Source organism: Mixophyes fleayi, chromosome 7, assembly GCF_038048845.1.
Source record: "Mixophyes fleayi isolate aMixFle1 chromosome 7, aMixFle1.hap1, whole genome shotgun sequence".
NCBI classification, from domain to species: domain Eukaryota; kingdom Metazoa; phylum Chordata; class Amphibia; order Anura; family Limnodynastidae; genus Mixophyes; species Mixophyes fleayi.
The window spans coordinates 44,780,278-44,800,949 of NC_134408.1; the positions used below are offsets into that span (position 1 = coordinate 44,780,278).

General features: G+C 40.5%; 1 protein-coding gene across 1 annotated transcript in view; it reads left to right on the plus strand.

Moving 5' to 3' along the window:
• Positions 1-8,884: 8,884 nt before the first annotated feature.
• The window catches only part of PDXDC1 (pyridoxal dependent decarboxylase domain containing 1), a 49,729-nt gene continuing 37,941 nt past the window's right edge, over positions 8,885-20,672 (plus strand). The window contains exon 1 of the mRNA XM_075179773.1: positions 8,885-9,072. Within this exon, the coding sequence (XP_075035874.1) occupies positions 9,046-9,072 (27 nt within the window). The 5' untranslated portion in view covers positions 8,885-9,045. The remainder of the gene's footprint in view (positions 9,073-20,672) is intronic.

Sequence of the window (20,672 nt, forward strand, 5' to 3'; positions counted from 1 at the left end):
GGTAATATCAGAAGATTGATTAACCTGTGTGACAGGCCTATCAAAATAGCCACTGAGCCCCATTTTGTTGTATTCATACTTTTATGTGTGTATCGTAAAATGCTTATCTGATCAAAGGCTGGTTCGAGACATCTCCACATATTATGCCAGGGCAGTGTCTCAGATGCTTCTGCACATGTGCAAATAATGTATCGTTTTTATCAGTAATGTACCAATAGAGTCTGAAAATATATTCATACCCTTTTACGTAAGTTGATTCCAAGACCCTTTGTATAAAATAATGTAACCAGAGAGACCCCTTCCACATGACTGGAACTTGATGAAGAAAGGTGCCTATTGTTTTTCCAGCTTTCGTGTGAAATACGGGTTCTGGGAATTGACTGTTACTTGAACATATTGGAAGCTAGCTATTTGCTTTACTTTTAACTTTTATATTATGTATATTGTAAAAAAAATAAAGGTAAACTTCACAATACATCTTGCATTCATTCATGAGTCAGGTATTCTGTGGTATCTAGCACCAAGATGTTAGCAGCAGATCCTTTAAGTCCTGTAAATTGTGAGGGATGGCCTCCATGGCTCTGATTTGTTTTTTCCAGCACATCCCACAGATAAATGATTGGGTTGAGATCAGGGGAATTTGGAGGGTAAATCAACACCTTGAACTCTTTGCCATATTCCTGAACAATTTTTGACGTGTGGCATGGAGCATTATCCTGCTGAAAGCTGCCAATGCCAGCAGGGAATACCGTTGCCATTAAGGGACGTACTTGGTCTGCAACAATGTTTAGGTAGGTGATACGTGTCATAAGAACATTCACAGCACAGTACAGCAACTTCATAGGAGCCCCCTATTGTGGATTAGTATGTATACATCAAAGGGGTGGGGCCATACAATTGGGGGCATGGCTGTGCATCATTATATGTATATAATTTAATATATCGCTATTAGAGGATACAGTAATTTTGTGCTACACGGCTCCCATAGTCTAGGGAAGGAGCCCTGTAGCATGGTCATTACAGAAATGTCCCCCTCTGCCCAGCAGCTATAGTAACTCATGTACTCTCTGCCCACATGCTTTACTCACACATACCCCCTGTGCCCAGCAGCTTTACTCACACATGCTCCCCCTCTTACCCACACATGGTCCCCTCTGCCCAGCACTTTTACTCACACATGCCCACTCTACCCACATACTTTACTTATACATGCTCCCTCTGCCCACATGCCCCCCCTCTGCCCACATGCTTTACACACACACACATGCCCCCCCTCTGCCCACATGCTTTACACACACATGGCCCCCCTCTGCCCACATGCTTTACACACACATGTCCCCTTCTGCCCACATGCTTTACTCACCCATACCCCTGGTGCCCAGCAGCTTTACTCACACATGCCCCCTTTGCCCACATACTTTACACACACATACCTCCTCTGCCCAGCAGCTTTACTCACATGCACACTCTCCCCATATGCTTTACTCACACATGCCACCTTTGCCCACATGCTTTACACACACATGTCCACTCTGCCCATATGCTTTACACACACATTCCCCCTCTGCCCAGCAGCTTTACTCACATGCACACTCTCCCCATATGATTTACTCACACATGCCCCCTCTTTCCAGAAGCTTTACTCACATGTCTCCCTCTGCCCACATGCTTTCCACACACATGTCCCCCTCTGCTCATATGCTCTACATACACATCATCATCATCATCACCATTTATTTATATAGCGCCACTAATTCCGCAGCACTGTACAGAGAACTCACTCACATCAGTCCCTGCCCCATTGGGGCTTACAGTCTAAATTCCCTAACACACACACACAGACTAGGGTCAATTTTGTTAGCAACTAATTAACCTACCAGTATGTTTTTGGAGTGTGGGAGGAAACTGGAGCCCCCGGAGGAAACCCACGCAAACATGGGGAGAACATACAAACTCCTTACAGATAAGGCCATGGTCGGGAATTGAACTCGTGACCCCAGTGTTGTAAGGCAGAAGTGCTAACCACTATACCACCATGCTGCCCCCTCTACTTTAGACACACATGCCCCTTCCCTATCACATTACCCCTTCTTCTTTTCTTTTTCTCCACCAGTGACAGCAAAGGAACAGAAGGATTTCCAGCAGCTACTGCACTGTGTACCATATGACTACTGCAGCCACATAACCTGGTGATGTCACACTGAAGGTACCGGAGCTGAGAAGGATTTAGCAAATACAAGATGCTGTCTAGGCAGCCTATGCGGTACGTCCGTAGTATGCGATGTGGCAGCCTATGCACAAACTGCATAGGCTGCCTGCACATTCCCATTGGACCACCAGGTGTAGGGGGGAAAAAAAAGAGAGTAAAGAAGCAAAAAAAGACTGGGGGTCTGCAGTGCAGGCCTGGGCCCCTGGCATGCCCTGGTCCTGATACTGTCGGGGTGTATTAGGTAATTGAAAATGTGTTGTGACGTTGTATAAGTAAAAGATACCAATGTATATACGGTATATATCTATACACATATACAAACATTGGGATTGCAGGTTTTATACAGTAACTACTGTACAGATAACACTGTGAGTATGTTATTTAATGTGGTGAAAGGACTGGAGTAGGTGTGGCTTATAAGGAAAAGTATGAAAAGCTTGTGGGTTATTAATGAGACTATACAGAAATAGTGAGCGCATAAAACATTTTTAATATGCCGTGTCCTCCTTTTACAGTCATGTATATGTAGAAGGTTATCACTGGCGATAGCGTCGCTGTCACCCGCAATAACCCCACACTGGTGTCAAGTATTGCTGGCCAAGGCTTCCCCATGCTTTTTCTATATTTGTTCTGCTGCAATACCTGTTCTGTTAACTCCATGTCAGGATGGCATTAACCAAAAAAATAGATTAAAAATATATATTTATTGATGAATTAAATAATTTTTTCAGTCTCTTCTTAACATGAATGGATGCCCTTTCCCCTACCACCTGGGGAGTGCAGGTGACTATAAAATAACTCATATCTATTGTATATCTTTAGATACGTACTGTATATTGCTCAAAGCTTTCTCAGTAGAGCAGAACTGGAAAACCAGAGAGATTAGTAACTTATTATGTTGGATAATTTCACCATAGTTTTGTATAGTTTTCACCATGGAAGCTGTGTATCACTCAGCTACTACAATTATAAAATAACATTAAATCATTTGAACGCAGCTAAAAATTACACTTATTGCCGTGATAAGTGTTCCTTTTAAATACTTAAGATTATTCTTTATTTATAGTGCCAACATATTACATAGCACTTTACATTTAGAGGATCTTGATACAAATAAATAGCATACCTAAAACAGAATGTAAGATAGCCCTGCCCACATGACATTACAATCTGAGAGGTGTGGGGAACAATGGAGAAAATAGTTTTAAGATTAAAAATGTATTTTGGTGGACATCTGCTTTTAATGATAGAAAAAGCTGTGATTTAAAGGCCCACTGAAACCCAACATTGACATTTTCAGGCCCAGACCTGCACATGAAAGTAAAATGCATTGTTTAGTGTTAACCTGACTATCCATGGCAGCTCTGTTAAACAGTAAATTATTTCCCCCTCACTCCATTACAGAGGCATAGAGTGAGTGGAGAAGCCGGAACTTGGAATCTGGACACCATCCGCACTGTTGGGCAATCTGCTGGCGCCAATCTATTTTTTTGCTCAGCTGTGGGTGTGACTCAATAGCATGCTGTCCTGATGTCCCTGTTGCTTCTATTACTTTACATATTAGAAGCAGTGGGTAATGGAATCCCTGCATCTGACCATATGATTATGATGCAGCTCCCAGTCTCTTATAGGCAAAGATAGCAGAGTTGCATCACTGTCATGTGATCAGATTCCGGGACAGACTCCAGGTTCTCTAGCCGTCATCTCTACTGTGTGAGTTAAAAGAATGGATGATGTTGAATGATAAATAACAGGGGGGGGGGGGGGTGATGATTAATCAGGTGTGGAGAGTGATGAATAACTAGTCATGGCAGGGAGGGGGAAATGATAAATAACATGGATGGGTGTTAGGCTGACGGTCTGATCAACAACCCACAGAACTAGATGGCGGAGGTCTTCACCTAAAGCAGCCGCCTTTCCCTTAGAGCTTAGTGTGCTCACCGGTACTCGGATGCCCCCTGGACTTAACTCCAGGTGTAGTGTGGGTTGGTAATGCAGGCCTGTAGCGGCAGGCCACGAGGCAGCGAGTAGCCGAGGTCAAGGGTCACAGGCAAGCAGGGGTCCAAAGTTCAGGCAGGGGTCATACACAAGAAATCCAACAGAGCATCCACAGGACATGGTACTAACAGACAAGAGCAGGTCAGCAAGACTGGGTCAGAAGCGCTATAACCGGCAAGGAGGCTAAGCCCTCCCTGCCTTAAATACTAGCATCCACCAATCAGGGCTTAGCCCTATATCAACACTCAGGAGAAGACTGATTAATAGTGGCCAAATAAATCAGCCCGCAGGCTTGCAGAGGCGCGCCCGGCTGTTCTGAATAGCCGTGGCGCTAGCGCTGTCATTTCGGCGTCCGGCCATTGCCCTGGCAACGGTCGGACCAAGTACAGGAAGTGACGTCCCGGTCGTCATAGCGACGGCCGGAACGCCAGAGAGGGAGGCTGTGAGTTGCGGCAGTGCCCGCAGCTGCTGCGGCTCTCTAACAATGGGTGGTGATGAAGAGGGATGGCGGGAAGATGAATTAGAAAGTGGAGGGATTACAGGAGAGGGTGTTGGGGTTGTGGGGGAATATGAGTCATGATTTGGTATATATATATCTATATATAACTAATTTTCCCCCATCTATTTATCCCAATGTCTGGGAAGTTTGGGGGGAAAGGTAGCTGGAGGGAAGTCTAGCACTTCTAAACCCCCAGGCACACTGGACATCACCCTATTAGCAATGCTGATGCACCGTAATAACATGCATGATTTTGTACCAACAGGGATGGAGGGGGCAAATGAGCAGGTGTTGGCTCCGGGCACCATGAGACTTTGCTGCACCTGTGATTACAGACAGATAAAGCCATTCCTATATCTTTAGAACATGATCATATACTTGTGAAAAAAACTGACTTGCAAGATACACTACTGTTAGAAAGTCACTATAGTCTTCCCAATGAGTTTATCCACTGCAATAAGTAAAAGAAAATACATTCTATTTACATGCTTTTTTTCTGGTGTTAAAAACGGTATTAAAATACACAATTTTTACTCCAGTGGGTATGAGACCTAAGGGTAAATGTATCAAGCTGTGAGTTTCCGGCGTTTTTTTTTTAAAGTGGAGATGTTGCCTATCACAGTCAAACAGATTCTAGGTATCATTTTGTAGAATGTACTAAATAAATGGTAACTACAATCTGATTGATTGCTATAGGCAACATCTCCAATTTTCAAACCCGCCGGAAACTCACAGATTGATACATTTACCCTCTAAAGTTGCACCGTTCCCACATTTCATGGAAACAAGAGCATACTGTTTGCACCTACCAGTCAACCAACAAAAAATATATATAAATGCCAGAAACAACCAATGCAAGTAATAAATTAACAGCAGAAAGAAATGGTTTAAAATATTTACCCATATGTAGCTAATAGTTGTGAACATCACTGCAATTTATAGTATATTTTACATTTAATTTAAGTTTTGGCAAATAATACCCTGTAAACTTCTCAAATGTCAGTGATGTAACTTGTATTTCTACTTCTTGTATTGTTGGAAGGTCTATTGACTCAGCTGCTGATCATCTCCTGGATTTCCATTTAACCCAAGAAACAAAATATTCTGCTGCAAGCAATAAAATTTATTTCAAAACGAGCAGTGATAAGCCTATGTTTTATGTTCACTAGAACCAGCTTTCTTACTTGTATAGATCATTTGTTTAAAGTCTCTAGTGAATAACAGTAACTACATATTGGCAAATTAGCCAATACAATTCTTATACAATCGTGGAACTAAAAAACTGTCTCCTTATCAGGAAACACTATTTTACCTGTAGTTTAAAAGAATATTTTATACTTTGATATTCATGTGATTTGGTCTTATGAAACATCTAGCGTGTCTATGGGGATTATTTCTTGAAGTTGCTCTTGAGCGGTCACAGTACTTTTACGTCACAATGGAGGCTCTGTGGGCCTAATTTACAGTTGGCCTCAGGGCTGGCTGAGCTGGGGGACATGCACTTCAATAAAGCAGCATTATAACAAAACAATTATCATTAACTTTTTGTATTTTTATAATTTAAATATAATCTTCAATAAATGTTCGATTTCAAACTAAAATCATTTTGAGGTGATTTTTAAAAAAAAAATAAAGTTACGACGCTCAATTAACTGGGTTGAAGGTCAGTAGGATATTGCTTTCCAGGGAGAGGGAGGGTGGGAAATGAACTACAAGGTAGTCGCTATTTGGTCACTTGGCCCGTATAGCCAGGGCTTTGTCCAAACAGTGGGGATAATTGGAAGGTATATCCATCTGCACACAGTAAAGTGGTATTACACAAGAGAATAGAGGGGGCTGGAGGTAACTAGTGTTTGACTCACAGACAGGTCCGTAACTAGGGTTGTGCGATAGGGGCAACTGCCCAGGGCGCAACGCTGAAGGGGGGCGGTTTATGAATATTTTAGGTTAATTTGGTTAAAATTGAGGGCTAGGGAGGCGGCATTTTTGTTTCTTGCCACAGGCGATAAAATTTTATGTTACGGCTCTGCTCACAGATATATGGCTGATAAAGGTTAACGGACCCTAATCTATGCTAGAGAGAGTAAATTGTACCATGCAAAAGAATGATTAGTGCTTATCAATCTTTGTAACTGACAGAACAATTGCTGTGTCACTGATTCAAGTGTGGAGTAACCCTGTTCCTCTGATGCTTTTTTATTATATGTAAATGTATTGCATATTTATAGTTCTTAACAGCATTACAAATCATTAAGAGCTGGAAGAATATAAAACAAAGAATATAACATGTGCTTGGCTTCAGTCAAAAAATATGCATTGTTACTTATTCATACTAATGTAAGAAAGAAGAGAGATGCCATGGATAAGAGATAAAGGTGGAAATAGAAGCGGAAATAAAGATCCGCAGTTTAGTAAATATACTCCTAAGAGTTCTCGCATCAGGACTTTGTTTGCCTCACTGCCTCCAGACACTCTCCTAAAAACACCCCTTCAATGCCATGAGCACCTGCCGTTGGAATGCATGGAATTGAACGGTCACCTGTCAGCAGGGCACATCTACCAACTATCCTGAAATTTGGACAGTTAGGAGATATGATATATATTATACTCTTATCTGAAGGACCTGAACCACTTCTGTTATTTTCCTGTATCTATGACTTTGCTTTTATTTTGTTATTCTGCTATTTTATGTCACAATATGGCTATGGTATTTTGTACTAGTTATATTGGTATTCTGTACTACTTATACCTATGCTTGTTTCTATATGTAATCTTGACACTCAAATGAATAAATGTGGCTGAAATAAAATAAAAAACATACAAGTATGATTAAAGTTTCCTTTATTTTTCTTCTCCAAGCTGTGAAATTAGAGCATATATGTATGTAAGGACATTGATGGCAAACAACTGACCTTGAATTCTACAAATTAATTTAATCTAGTTAATGCTTTGGTCAGTGGTCTGCCTAACCATTCTCTTTACTGATGCAACTGCAGCATTAGTATCTCTTACATATACAAATGCCTATGTATACACTGAAATACACAAATATTGTATTTGGATCCAGTGCCGTAACTATACATTTTGGTGCCCTGTGCAAGACAGGGCACCGGCGCCCCCCATCTAAGGAGGGGAGTGGGGGGGTAGGAGGACAGAAAGAGAGATTTTAACTTACCAGAGTTTGATGCTTCAGCCGTTGCGTTCCAAATGCCGAACTTCCTGTCAGTTGAACGCACATGGGTTCCAAAGCGGAACTTAACGGCTGAAGCATCAAACTCTGGTAAGTTAAAATCTCTCTCTCTCTCTTCAGCCCTTAAGCGGAACTTAAGGGCTGAAGGCAGGTAGCGGGCGGCTGCTGCGCCTCCTTGGCTTTGCGCCCTGAGCAACGGCACCGCCCGCACCACCCTCGTTACTGCACTGCTTGGATCATTAGTAGACCTAGCAATGTAGAAACCACTTATTGTTGTGTTGCATGTGCTTAACCAGCAGATACAAGCCCCCCTGATATTGAACCTCAGGGGTCTGCTAATTGCAAGCAGTGGGTGGGGGTTAGGCTGGACAAGGGGTCATCTTACCACCATGACGGTCCCATAGTGGGTTACCTAGGGCTGGGTCACTAGGCCACCTAAAAAAAATTTCCCTTTAAAATGTTCCTAATAGGCTGCTGATCGGAGTCTTGCTCCCCAGGCTAAAATATGCCAGCCAGCCCCTGGTGAGGGAATTCCTGTGATAAGGTACCACTGCCCTTGGTGAAGTTCTTCGGGTTATTCAACTATTCACTTTGCTGCCACAGAAACCTGGTGCCTGAGACAACTACCTCAATTATTACATTATAAGAACATGCGTTCAGCCAGACAGAGCTATGCAATCTCTTGGAGACACCACAGTGTCTAGAGCTTGCCATCTCTATTACAGGGTGCTGATCACAGCACCGGAACGTTAGGACGTCTCATAATGGTCCCGTCAAGAATAAGCTGGAAACCAACAAACACCCTGAGCCAGCCCTGTCATGTGACTGTACATGTCTAAAGGGTTAAGTGACGTAACAGCCTATCACTCCCTGATGTGCTGAGCCCTATGTGTCAGCTGCAATACGGACGCCGATAGAGACCAAACCACCTGCCTTTGCTTATTCTGCGCTCTAGGCTGTGCTCGTGCACGTAGAGCTAGTAAGTGTCGCGGACGCGCAGAAGCGCTGCCTGGAAACGTCAGCGCTGCCAGCGTGGAGACACAGAGCTGCCCGGAGCAGGAGGGGAGGCGGAAGTGCGGACGAGGAAATTACCGGGCTGAGGAACACAGTGACACAGGCAGCTGTCACCGGCCGGGAGCAGAATCTACCATGCAGAGCCAAAGAGCCTTCCCACAGGTCGGTGTAATGTCTGGCACCTGCTACACACTGTGTGTGACTGTGATTTTATGCTGGGGCTGGGTTAAAACCATGGTTGGGGGCTGGGAGGAGGGGGTGTAACCGTGTGTATATATATATATATATATATATATATATATATATATATATATATATATATATATATATATATTTTTACATTTTCATCACTTGCATAGTAGACTGTTGCGTTAATATACATGTGTATGTTTCATGTTTATGTTTTCAGTGTACATGAGTTTTGAGTACTGAGCTGTCCAATATACCATATATTCATAAAATGTTAGCAACATTACATTATTGAATGCAGCACTGTGGACTGAAAAAAGGTTGTCTTTAATCCAAAGTGCATAAATTATAAAATGTCAGTATTGGTTATTTAATTTGTATACTTGTAACATGGACATTTGTTCTTTACAGCAGATGTAAAATTCACATTAACATAAATACGCTGTCAAGCCTGAATTTCTTTTTCAGGATGCCTTTTTTTTCCTAGCAGGATGGTGTAAAGTTGTTTGTAGATCTTACTAGGTTAAGGTTACTTCCTTATTATGAGGTGATTGACTGGAGACTTGCCATAATTAATAGTCTATCCCACACCAGTCTTCTCCCTAGCACCTATTTCCTGGTTGCTTCACCAGGCTGTTCTTACTTGCCACCCAGCTCTTCAAGCCCAACAGAGTCCTATTATACTAGAAGAAACCATTGTTTATTCCAGTATAACATGCAGGGGCGGATCTAGAAAAAAATTCTACCCCTGGCGATTTAGGGAGGGCGATTTAGGCCCCGCACCCTTTCTGCCATCTAAGGCTGCCGGTGGCTGCACACTATGTGCAGGTCCGTTCGGCAGTGACAATGTGCTGCCTGGCTGCTGTGATTGTGTTTAAAACACAATCGGAGCAGCCGGGCAGCACATTGTCACTGCCGAACGGACCTGCACATAGTGTGCAGTCGCCGGAAGCAAGCCCCTGCCCCGATCGCCCCCCTCCCCCGGATCCGCCACTGATAACAGGCATAATGTGCGCACTACAGCCAGCAGTGTGTGTTAGACCACTGACCACCAGTCTGACCAGTTTTCTGCTCTCTGCGATAATTGATGTATGGTTTCAACAACTATGGACATACCAAGACAGTAATTAGGTCGAATGAAGGTAAAGTATTGTAAGTGTACCCTGTTCAAGAACAGCCAAGCTATTGTAAGTTTTATGGTTGTCAAACATTAGTAAAAAGTACCCAGACTTAAAATTAGGGTGTTCCTTTAATGGTTTTAGGATGTTGTCACACTAGTGCCTTTAGGGGCAGATTCAATTCCCCACACTGCGCACTATTGCTTTTACTACGGTAATAGCTGCACATTACCATTACTACGGTAATTGCAATGCAAAATCTGTGTTAAAATTACTATAGTAATGGTAATAATGTGCGCCCCGCGTTGCTCTTTAGAATTGAATCTGCTCCTTCTAGTTTCAGAAGTGCTCATGCCATATTTTTACATCGTTTTTATGTACACTGAAAAAATCTAATGTTTCTATAGCTCACAACATATAAGAAAACGCTCTGTGTGGCAGGGTCTGCTCAAATATAATGTATTTCAATTAGAGATTTAGAGATTTGTCCAAAATGACGCTGTCACCATTTTAAAACCTGTTTGAGCGTTTAAAATGCTTGTGTCATCCTCTCCTGCCCCAGAGTTCAGCCATAAAATTGGTGTGTGGTATTGGCAACATATAATATACTAGAATATTAAAATACTATAGTGTTCTAGACCTAAACATGGTCAGAGTATATTTTAAAATAGATAAATAGGCAAAAGTGTCAGTGTTAAAAAAGTTTAACCTCCTCTTTAAAGATTTTAGGGGTCTATTTATTAAGACCCCTCTGATAAGAACAATATCATCTACTGGGCATTTTATTAAGAAAATGTCACTGGGGCAGTAGAGCAAGTCTTACCACTTGCCAAGCCAGTCCTGGCACCCTCTGCACATGCTTGGGCTGTCATTCCAGCTTGGGTGTGCTAACTGGAACTGGAAGCTCGAACTTGGGTTTCCAGTCTTGGATTCTACAAAAAAAAAAAAAAAACTTCTATAGTTTAAAAATCAATTTATCTTTTTTTACATTTTTTTGTAATTTTTTTTTTTTTCTTCCTGTTTGCACACCCGGCTGTCGCCACCCTGAGATGGCATTAGCAATCAGAAGACACTGGTGGTACTGCAGCCCTTGGTAAATAGGTTTCTGCATGTAAAGCAGACCCCTGGTAATGTCTACCTGTCTTTACTGGCCGGGGGCTTTGGTAAATAAGGAGAAGCCCTACATTCTGCAAAAAAAAAACAACCCCTCTCGTAAGAGACTTAGGGCTCATCTCCCTTTCATAAATAGACCTCTTAGTACCGTTGTTTAATAAATGTATTTCCTTCCAGCGCAAGTAACTGTCCCTATACCTAGTCATCTCTTATTTAGCAATTAAAGAGCAGGTATTTTATTTATAAATTATTTTACCAGGAAGGAATACATTGAAAGCCACCTCTCAAGTATGTCCTGGATACATCATACATAGTTGTGATAAAATATAGACCATGCATTAAAATGACAAAAATGTTTATATAGCGAAAGATAAAAATTGACAGATATAAGTGACTCCAGTAGCGTAGCAAGAAGTGGCCTTGTCCCCTACAGTACCAACATGCATTGTTGGAGGAGTAAGACCAGCACGCAGAGAGGTGCGGTTAGCATGCAGAAGAGGTATAGCCAGCATGTGAATTGAACTGGAGGGTATCTGGATGAATAACCATCATAGTGCTGTGGTAGATTAAAATGATCTGAGGACCTGAGTGCGGTTCTTAAATGTATTGTACTCAATAATTTTGCATTTATGCTTAAGTAAAACTAAAGCTGGGTACACACTACACAGTTTTCATCCAATAATCGGCTAAATCAGCCGACATACGACCGCTCGTTCAAAAGTCGGGTCAGTGTGTACAGTGACACGATGGTCGAAAGTCTGCCCAAATGGACCATTGTCGCCTCATTTGGTTGGTCGTACTGTTTAATATTTTTGTTCCAATCTCGTTTCCGCTGTGTAGTGTGTATAAACTTTCGACCGATCCACAACAGTGAGTATGAAATTACAGTCATTGCTCACGACAACATGGCTGTAAAAAGTCGCCAAAGGGACGTCCGCTCTTCCCTTTATCGTCCTAAACAAGGCTAGTGTGTATGCAGTCCATGGACCAAGCGATCGGACCATCGGTCGCATGTAAAATCACACGGCATAAAAAGTTGGTCGAAATTTCTGTTGTATGTACCCAGCTTAAGACATATAAAGCATTTGGCCTAGATGGCATCCACCCACATGTGCTAAAGGAATTAAGCTTGGTAATTGATGGTCCTTTATTTCCATTTTTGGTCCCTCAACCGGGTCAGTGTCACAGGACTGTCAGAAAGTAGATGTGATACAAATCTTTAAAAAGGGATCACAATCAGAAATTCTAGACATTTGCCCTGGGTAATTTATTTCCTCATCATCAGCTATTTATATAGCGCCACTAATTCCGCAGCACTGTACAGAGAACTCGCTCACATCAGTCCCTGCCCCATTTGATCTTAGTCTAAATTCCTCAACATACACACACATACTAGGGTCAATTTTGATAGCAGCCAAGTAACCTACCAGCATGTATTTGGAATGTTGGAGGAAACCCACGCAAACAAGGGGAGAACATACAAACTCCACACAGATAAGGCCATGGTCAGGAATTGAACTCATGACTCCAGTGCTGTGAGGCAGAAGTGCTAACCACTAAGCCACTAAGGTTCTAAAATATATTGTAGAAGATATTTTCATAAGTGTTGGCTTGGTTTGATGAAGGACTGGTCATGCCTAGCAAATATGATTAGTTTTTATAGGGAGGTAAACTTGATCTTAGTAGTCCAGTTGATGTAATATAGGTTGGACTTTGCAAAAGTGTTCAGTACTGTTCTTCATAAGTCTGATACATAAAAGTATAAGAAAGTATAAGGTCTAGGAAAAATAATGTATAAGAGAAAAAGATAGATGTCAAAGAATAATTACAGATGTAGCATATTAAGGCTGGATGATCTTATAAATGACTTTGTAGATGATCTGGAAATAAGGTGTTCATATTTGTTGTCATGTCATGAAGGCTTATTAACACAGCAGGATAGTAACTGGCTACAGAAAGATTTAGAGAAAATTGAAAATTGGTCTGGCAACTCCACTAATAAAGGGTATGGAAGGTTTTAATTATAGAGCGATACTTGCAAATCTAGTTTTGTTTAACACATGAGGCGGTAATGGCAATGAACAGAACATTAAAAATGGATTGCATAATTACAAGAAATGGTATCTGTAGCTATAATAAGTCAAGGTCTGCCATTTTGGGGATAAAGAATGACCTTTTCTGTGTGGTATGAGAGGGCTGTAACACTAGGGGGGGGGGGGGTTTCACTGTATCAACACAATTAAAATTTATGAGAGGTTGATCTCTGTAGAGCTGTGTCTTTTCTCTCAACATTACAAACTATAACTAACAATGTAGTATTCTCAGGTGTCTGGGGACTCCAGGTGATCTAGAATATGCAAACTCTTAGAACTGTACCTATAACCATTTACTGTGTGGGCTCTGGGGCAGTGTGACACTTGTAATTGTGCTAGTCCGAGATAGTAGTTATTATTTTTATTATTCTCATAGATTTGTATTGCGCCCCAGCAGTGTCGGACAGCGGGGAAAACTTGACATGAAACAAAACTGTGCGAAAAGAGCTTAGCTGAAAGATGAGGCGCGAGAGTGATTCAGAGTGGAGATTGGGGCAGTATTGATGTGGAACGTGAGCAGTATAAGTGGAAGGGTAGTCTCTAGTAGTCGGACATTCACACATTCTTTAAAGATTTTAAGGTTGGAGGTGAGTGATCGGACGTGTGTTGTAGGTGGGAGTGAGGGGTGGTTATCAGAGAGGAGGCGAAGCACCGTTCAGAGGCAGATCTAAGATTACATAAAAGACAATATTTTGAAATGAGGTTTGAGATGGTATAAATAAATGCTCTGAAGTGAAATTATCATGTATTGAAGGTGAAAGAAAACGTTTTCCTAAGTGACTTAAGCACCGAATAACGATTTACTTTATGTTCATTAATCAGTCTTGTACATGTCAGAGTTCTTTGCAGAGCTACTGTTAATCTTCATTTAGCAAATGTAGAAAATATTTGCAGTTCTCTGGAAGTATAATTTAATGTAATATTGCTTTTCAGTAGTGTAGCCAGATTCTTTTATATAGCATGGATTTGACAGCATGGATTGTATGGAACAAAGGAAATACTAAACCTAATATTTAAGTACTTATATATTTTGTGCTACTGTCTATGTGAAAGACCATGAAAAATAAATAAACGGGTAGCCTGTCAGTGCCCTTTGGAAATGGCCATTGTGTAATACAGTAGTGCTCCATATACATAGGGTATAGTGAGTTTACATGTAATAAAGTCACATCTGGACACCAGTATACAATGCATGGTCCTGTAAAATTATTAAAATACAATGCAATTCTCTGAACTTAAATAAACTCCAATTGGTTGCTGGAGTTAACTGAAGGATAGGCAGCCATGCAGTTCATAGGTTCTCAAGTGCAGAACTGCTGGTTTAAGGCTACTGGCTTTAATACATTTTTATTTAAATTTAATAAATGTAATCTATCTGCAGCTGTCTCGTAATCCATTTCAACCCCCATAAGTATGCTCCATGCCCTAGTTTTATTCAGCCTAAGCCTTTAAATTATTGTGTTTTATTAATATAAATTGACATTGAAGTAAAGTGTATGTGTTCTATGTAATAGCTGCCACAACTCTTTATTTTACACACAGCCACTAGATATCTAAATGAAAAGGGAAAGGTGGATTGAGAACATAAACTATGGGGGTTTTGTTTTGTTTTTATCCATGCCATTGCTCAAACCATATCCAACCAGCTATCGTTAATGCATTTGTATCTTAGCATTCTACCACCCAAGTTTTTTTGTTTTTGTTTTTTGTTTTTTTTTTTGTTTTTTTTTTATAAATAAAGGCTAAATGTCCAAGGGCCTCAATTACAGTAAGAAGTAAATCCAGATAGAATGTACAATTTTGCTTATTGGTAAAACTTTGTTGAACTAATTTTTTTTATTTTCCCCAGAGAGTTATGGTGTCTCCATAAAGACATCATACAAAATCATCTCTGAAGAAACAATACAAATGCTATTTTGGTTAGTTGAGTGTAACAAATTACAAACAAGTACAACTGCTATATTAAGAAATTACAATTTACAAAGGGAGAAAAAAAGGTAACTGTAAAGAGGGGATGCAATAATGGACTTTAACCACTATGAATTCACAGGATGGTTGATTTAATATTTCAATGGCAGCACAAAGTTTTAAGTATAAAAAGATTTGTTTTTGGCAAACAGAACTTTCACTTGATAGTATGTTGGACTAGTATAGTGAAGAGAAATGTTTATGTTTACATTCTATTATTGCTAGACCATGGGACATGTAAAGTCAGATCTGGTTTTTACTGGATACCAGAGATCTTCCTCCGATTAGGAAACTCATAGGCTGTGTTTCCTCCAGATGTGGAAGTGTGGTTCTGGTTGTTATAATGTGAATGCTATTCTCCTACTATCTTGTGGCTGGGAACTGCTTCTAGAGGTACCCGCACATGCAGTAGAACCAGTAGTAGACAGCTTTGTTCCAGTGAAGGCAGCACTCGCTGTCCTTTTTTTTGGGGGGGGTTTTTGTCTTTGTGCAATCTATTTATTTGAAGAAGGAAAGAACAGTATGCAGAAAAACAGTGGCAGCAACACAGAAATAGCTATTGATAAATGTCAGGTAATAACAGATGATGAGCACACAGCAAAGGTATGAATACAGTTCAAATAAAAGAACAATACAAATCAAGGAGATAAAAAAAAAAATGAAGGGTTGTGGGACACAGGGAACACAGAGGGGGGGGGGGGGTGAAACACGAGAGGGACGGGAAGGTATAAGGGTTCAGGGGGGATAAATTGTATCAAAAATCGTCCCATTTGGATGGAGAGTACAGGAAGGATACTGTGGGATTAAAGGGTGGTTTAAAGAACAAAAGATCCAGGAAATCACAATACTTCTGAAGTTTATGAGCCTTGAATAGAGTCGATAAAAGCAACCATAGACGTCTGTAGGGCACATAGTTTATAGCCATAAGATTCTTTATAGTCTATACATCTATACCATATGGTTATTAATTCAGAATATTTGTCAGTGGCAAAAGATGTTAAAGCTCCCATATCCATACAAGATCGATTTTCTTGAACCATTGAGAGATTTTCAGAGGAGAGTATATCTCCAATTCCAGGGGATAATAGCCCTGACTGCATTCATGAGGTGCTTCAAATGTGAGTTGTTAAATGTAGAGTTGGGCAGAGCCATTGAGTTAAGGAGCCAGAATTCAGAGACATTGAGTGGTCGAAAGACCCGTTATTTCCTCAGAGAGGTGTCTCCCCTCTCACCAATAACTAGTCATGCTGCCCAGTTTTAAGCAGACAAAGCTCTACATCATGGCTCAGGTATGGGTTAAAACACTGTTGTAGAGCTTGAAGAGGATGTGTCACAAGTATGGTGGGTCTTATCATTTAATAGAGATGGGGAACTGATCAACTTCCCAAAAATTACATTTCTCTCAATCCCCTTCTCCCATCGTAGGCTTCTGAAATTGCAACATTTTGAGCAGCTCTGTTTGCCCCTCGATGCTACGGTCCCTCCTCCATTATATAGCTCCTCACTACCTGGACAAGTAAAGAAAGTTAAATACAATGACATTCAATAAGGAGGCAGCGCATAATAATGACTTCAGTCACTGTTGGGCAAAGCTGTACATACATAATGTTCTTCACTACATATACACACATTACTAACCTATAGGAGACACACACTGGCAATATGATTGTATTTCCAGACCTACATTTGAACTAGAATCAAGTGTAAACCTTAAGATAACTGTCTTGACTCCTAAACAGATCCATGATTCTCTTCTAATCTATTGTTTTGACCAGATTACTGGATAGTCAATCACCTATACATTTTTATTTATATTTTTCTATGTGTAAAGCCCCATAATTAATTATGCCTTCAAACTCTTGCGCTGCACATCCATCCATCATATCTTTCCATATCCCATATTTGCTACTTGTTCTACTGTTATAATAGTATGCATGTGCTTGAATTATTAATATTGTCCCTCATCTGTATGTAGGTCATTGTATTTCATGATTCGTATAATACTTCCGCTGTGATCTTGTTTGTAGCTGTTTCAGTCTCTCGCTATAATAAACTTTAAGATGTGGTGTATTCTCTGTGCTCATGCATCTTCCTACAGCAAGAAGTATGTATGTGCTGCAGGGACAGTGTGCATATTTAGCTGTTCTAAAGATTGAAATGTTTTCAGGCCGCAGTTATACAAATTTAATTTCCTTTGTTTTTATTTCACATGACTGATTTTTCACAAACATTAATAAGTAAAACTTAGAGGTCATGAAAAAAAGTTCAGTTTTGGATTGCGTGCCAGGGTGACCGTGGGCTCCAATGTTGAAGCTGTTTTATCTGAGAGAATATACTATAAACCTGCACTTTTGCTTTCCTGTGTTCTCCAGTCTGTTCGTAAGCAGTCTCTAATGTTAGATCTTGACTGATTCACAATGCAAAACAAGAACTTGTGTGTCATGTATTGCATTTTATTGAAGATGGTTAAGCTCCAGTGAGCAGGACCTCTCTCTTTCAGTATTCAATGTGTAAGTAAGCCTTCCAAATAGCATCTATGTAAATTAAAGTTAGAGGTGCTTAGTAATGGACTCTCCCTCACAATGCCCAAGGGTTACATACTGGCTTACATCAAGCATTGAGAAACTGATCCAGGTTAATTACCACTAAGGGAAAGACCCCCAGAGAACTGGGACAGCCCAAAGACAACTCTTACATCACAGTAAAGTCTAAACTAGATTTTACAGATAAAATAAAATAGAAACTGGTATTCAACTAATCTAATAATGTGATTTGTAGTAAAAAAAACAAACAAAAAAAAAAACCACATCCCTATGCAGATGTCCAATCATCACAAATTAAGACTACAATCATGTTTTTCTTGCTTTACACTGTTTGTCACTGGTGATTTAAATATGCAAATTAGTTTCCAAGGAACTAACCACACCCTCTTGATGTGTCTAATAATAACCACAGGTATACACGTCAGAAAGAGTATATGTTTATGTGACCAATTGCCCAGTGACCAGTGATGCCTGTAAGCCGCAAAGTAGAGTACAGAGAGGGCATGCACATGATATAGACTTCTCATTGGCTTATGGGAAGTGTAGCTTATAAGGAGACTACTCAACATTGACTTATTGCAGTATACAGTACCATTTATATGGGAGCACATTTTAATTAAATGCAGGACTGGGTGACTGTTAAGAGGCCACTGCAGACTTCTAAAAAAAAAATGGGTAAGTGTAATTTGTAAAATGTAAATCTGTAAAGCACCGCATTTTATAAAGGGGTGTTATACAATTAAAGGTTAATAAAATGTGTTTTATAAAAATTGAAAGCAATTTCAGTAGGCTATTTCATTATCATGGTGCCACAGGTTCTGTAACACTGATGTAGTTGACATATATGAGAATAGTAAACAATTTGACAGATATGGGATACATTTGAGCAGAAATGTTAATTGCATTCATTAAACAATTTGCATGACATTCAGAAAGTATTCTGCATCACACATGACAATGGACATACAGGCGAGCAGCATAGTAAATGTGTGGTTGCAATTAGCATAACAAATAACATGGCATACAGGAAGCTTCAACATCATGCATGTCAACGGACATTCAAGCTAGATAAACAGACATGAGTTAGAGAAGACAATGCCCATGGAATCTTAAGTTCTATTCCAAGCCTGGGTATGGGGGACCCGGGAGCAGGTAGGAGAGTCAAGGCTCCGACTGCAGGGAGGCAAGAAGGGGGAATGTTACCAAGGTCTAGTAGGCAGAGAAGCCAGTGGTTTGTGGCTCGTTTTCTGGTTTGGTGAGTCTGTTCACCACAATGCGTGTGGAGGCTGGGCCAGAGAGTGAGCAGTGAGTGGCTGGAGGGGTAAGCAAATGATTATCCTTTTATGGGAAGGTCACACCCAGGATGGGACTCAGCTGGCGAGGGCAGGCCACAAACCCCCATTCAAAGCAGTAGTGGCACAGAGTGACTCTAGGTGATAAGGTGTGGGGGGGACAGGAATAGCTGCAGCTTTGAAGTGGAGCTCACCTTATTGACCTTTCTTGAGTCTACTTCAGGACACAACTGAAGTAGATGTGAGAAATCCGATGATGGTTGTAGGTTCTGGTAAAGAGACATATGGCCAATGAAGGTAGTTAGGTGGTGAATCAGTAGCTGGATGGAGGTATATTATGGAACAGAATATGGAGCTCTGGGAACAAGTGGTCATCTTGGATATTTCAGCTATAATGTGACTGCTGTTTTTAAGGTGAAAATATTAGACTGGGCTTTGTTAATATTTTCCACACTTGTAAAACTTAATTTAAATTCATTTAGTTAGTATGTTTGCTATGAACTCTATAACTCCTATGAGGCACCAGTTTTTTCCCTGTCTTTCATGTTACTCTATTGTTTAGGGTTTGCTCTGTTTGTTTCCATGTTTGCACAGAGCTTCAAATTAGGCTTACACTATAAAAAGAAGGGATAAAAACACTACTGTAATAGGGGTATATTCTCCATTTAACTGTATCTAAGTATGACTATAAATGGCATCTTATGGTCTTTCATGTTCATAACACAGGTCTTTAGGTTTTTGTTTTTGGTCTTTTTTTTATGCTGAATATTGTCCTGAACAAATGTAATAAACTCCAACAAAGTTACCAACTTTCCACAATTTCCAGGGGCAATCCGAGATTTTAAAGCTTGGTCCCTTGACGACAAAATTTGGTTTGTTTTATTGTTTAATAGTATGTGCAAATTTTAACTTACCGTATGTTTAGCCCCTTTTTATTTACTGGTTGCACTGTTCCTCTGTACGGTTCTTTGGTATGCATATGGCTCCTAAACTCTTCCAACAATTGAGTTTAGACCACTTTTTGATGCCTGTATATAAGCAAGAGTAGTGGTCACTGCACACTCATTTTAGCTATGTAGATGCCAGCATTAAGACTCTTTTTCTGACTCTTTCTGTAAGGACAACATACACTGTCAGTGCTGAAAACCATTTGTAATTAATGTCTCTCAGCTTAAAATTGCATGATGGCATAGAATACAGAAAAGCTATTTTTCAAGGGGCAAAATAAATAGAAACACAGCTGGGGCACATAACAGCTGGGGCTTAAAGTGTGTCTGACACTGAATATACAGATCAAATGTGGTCCACCACATTGGCTTCGTTTTCACCAAATTGGCACAAGCAAAATGAGACTGGCTAATGACCAAAATGTGTGTGGGTGTTTTGTCCCATTGGTACTGCATCCATGTACTTTGAACCCCCCAAAAGTTTTGCTAAATTGGGCAC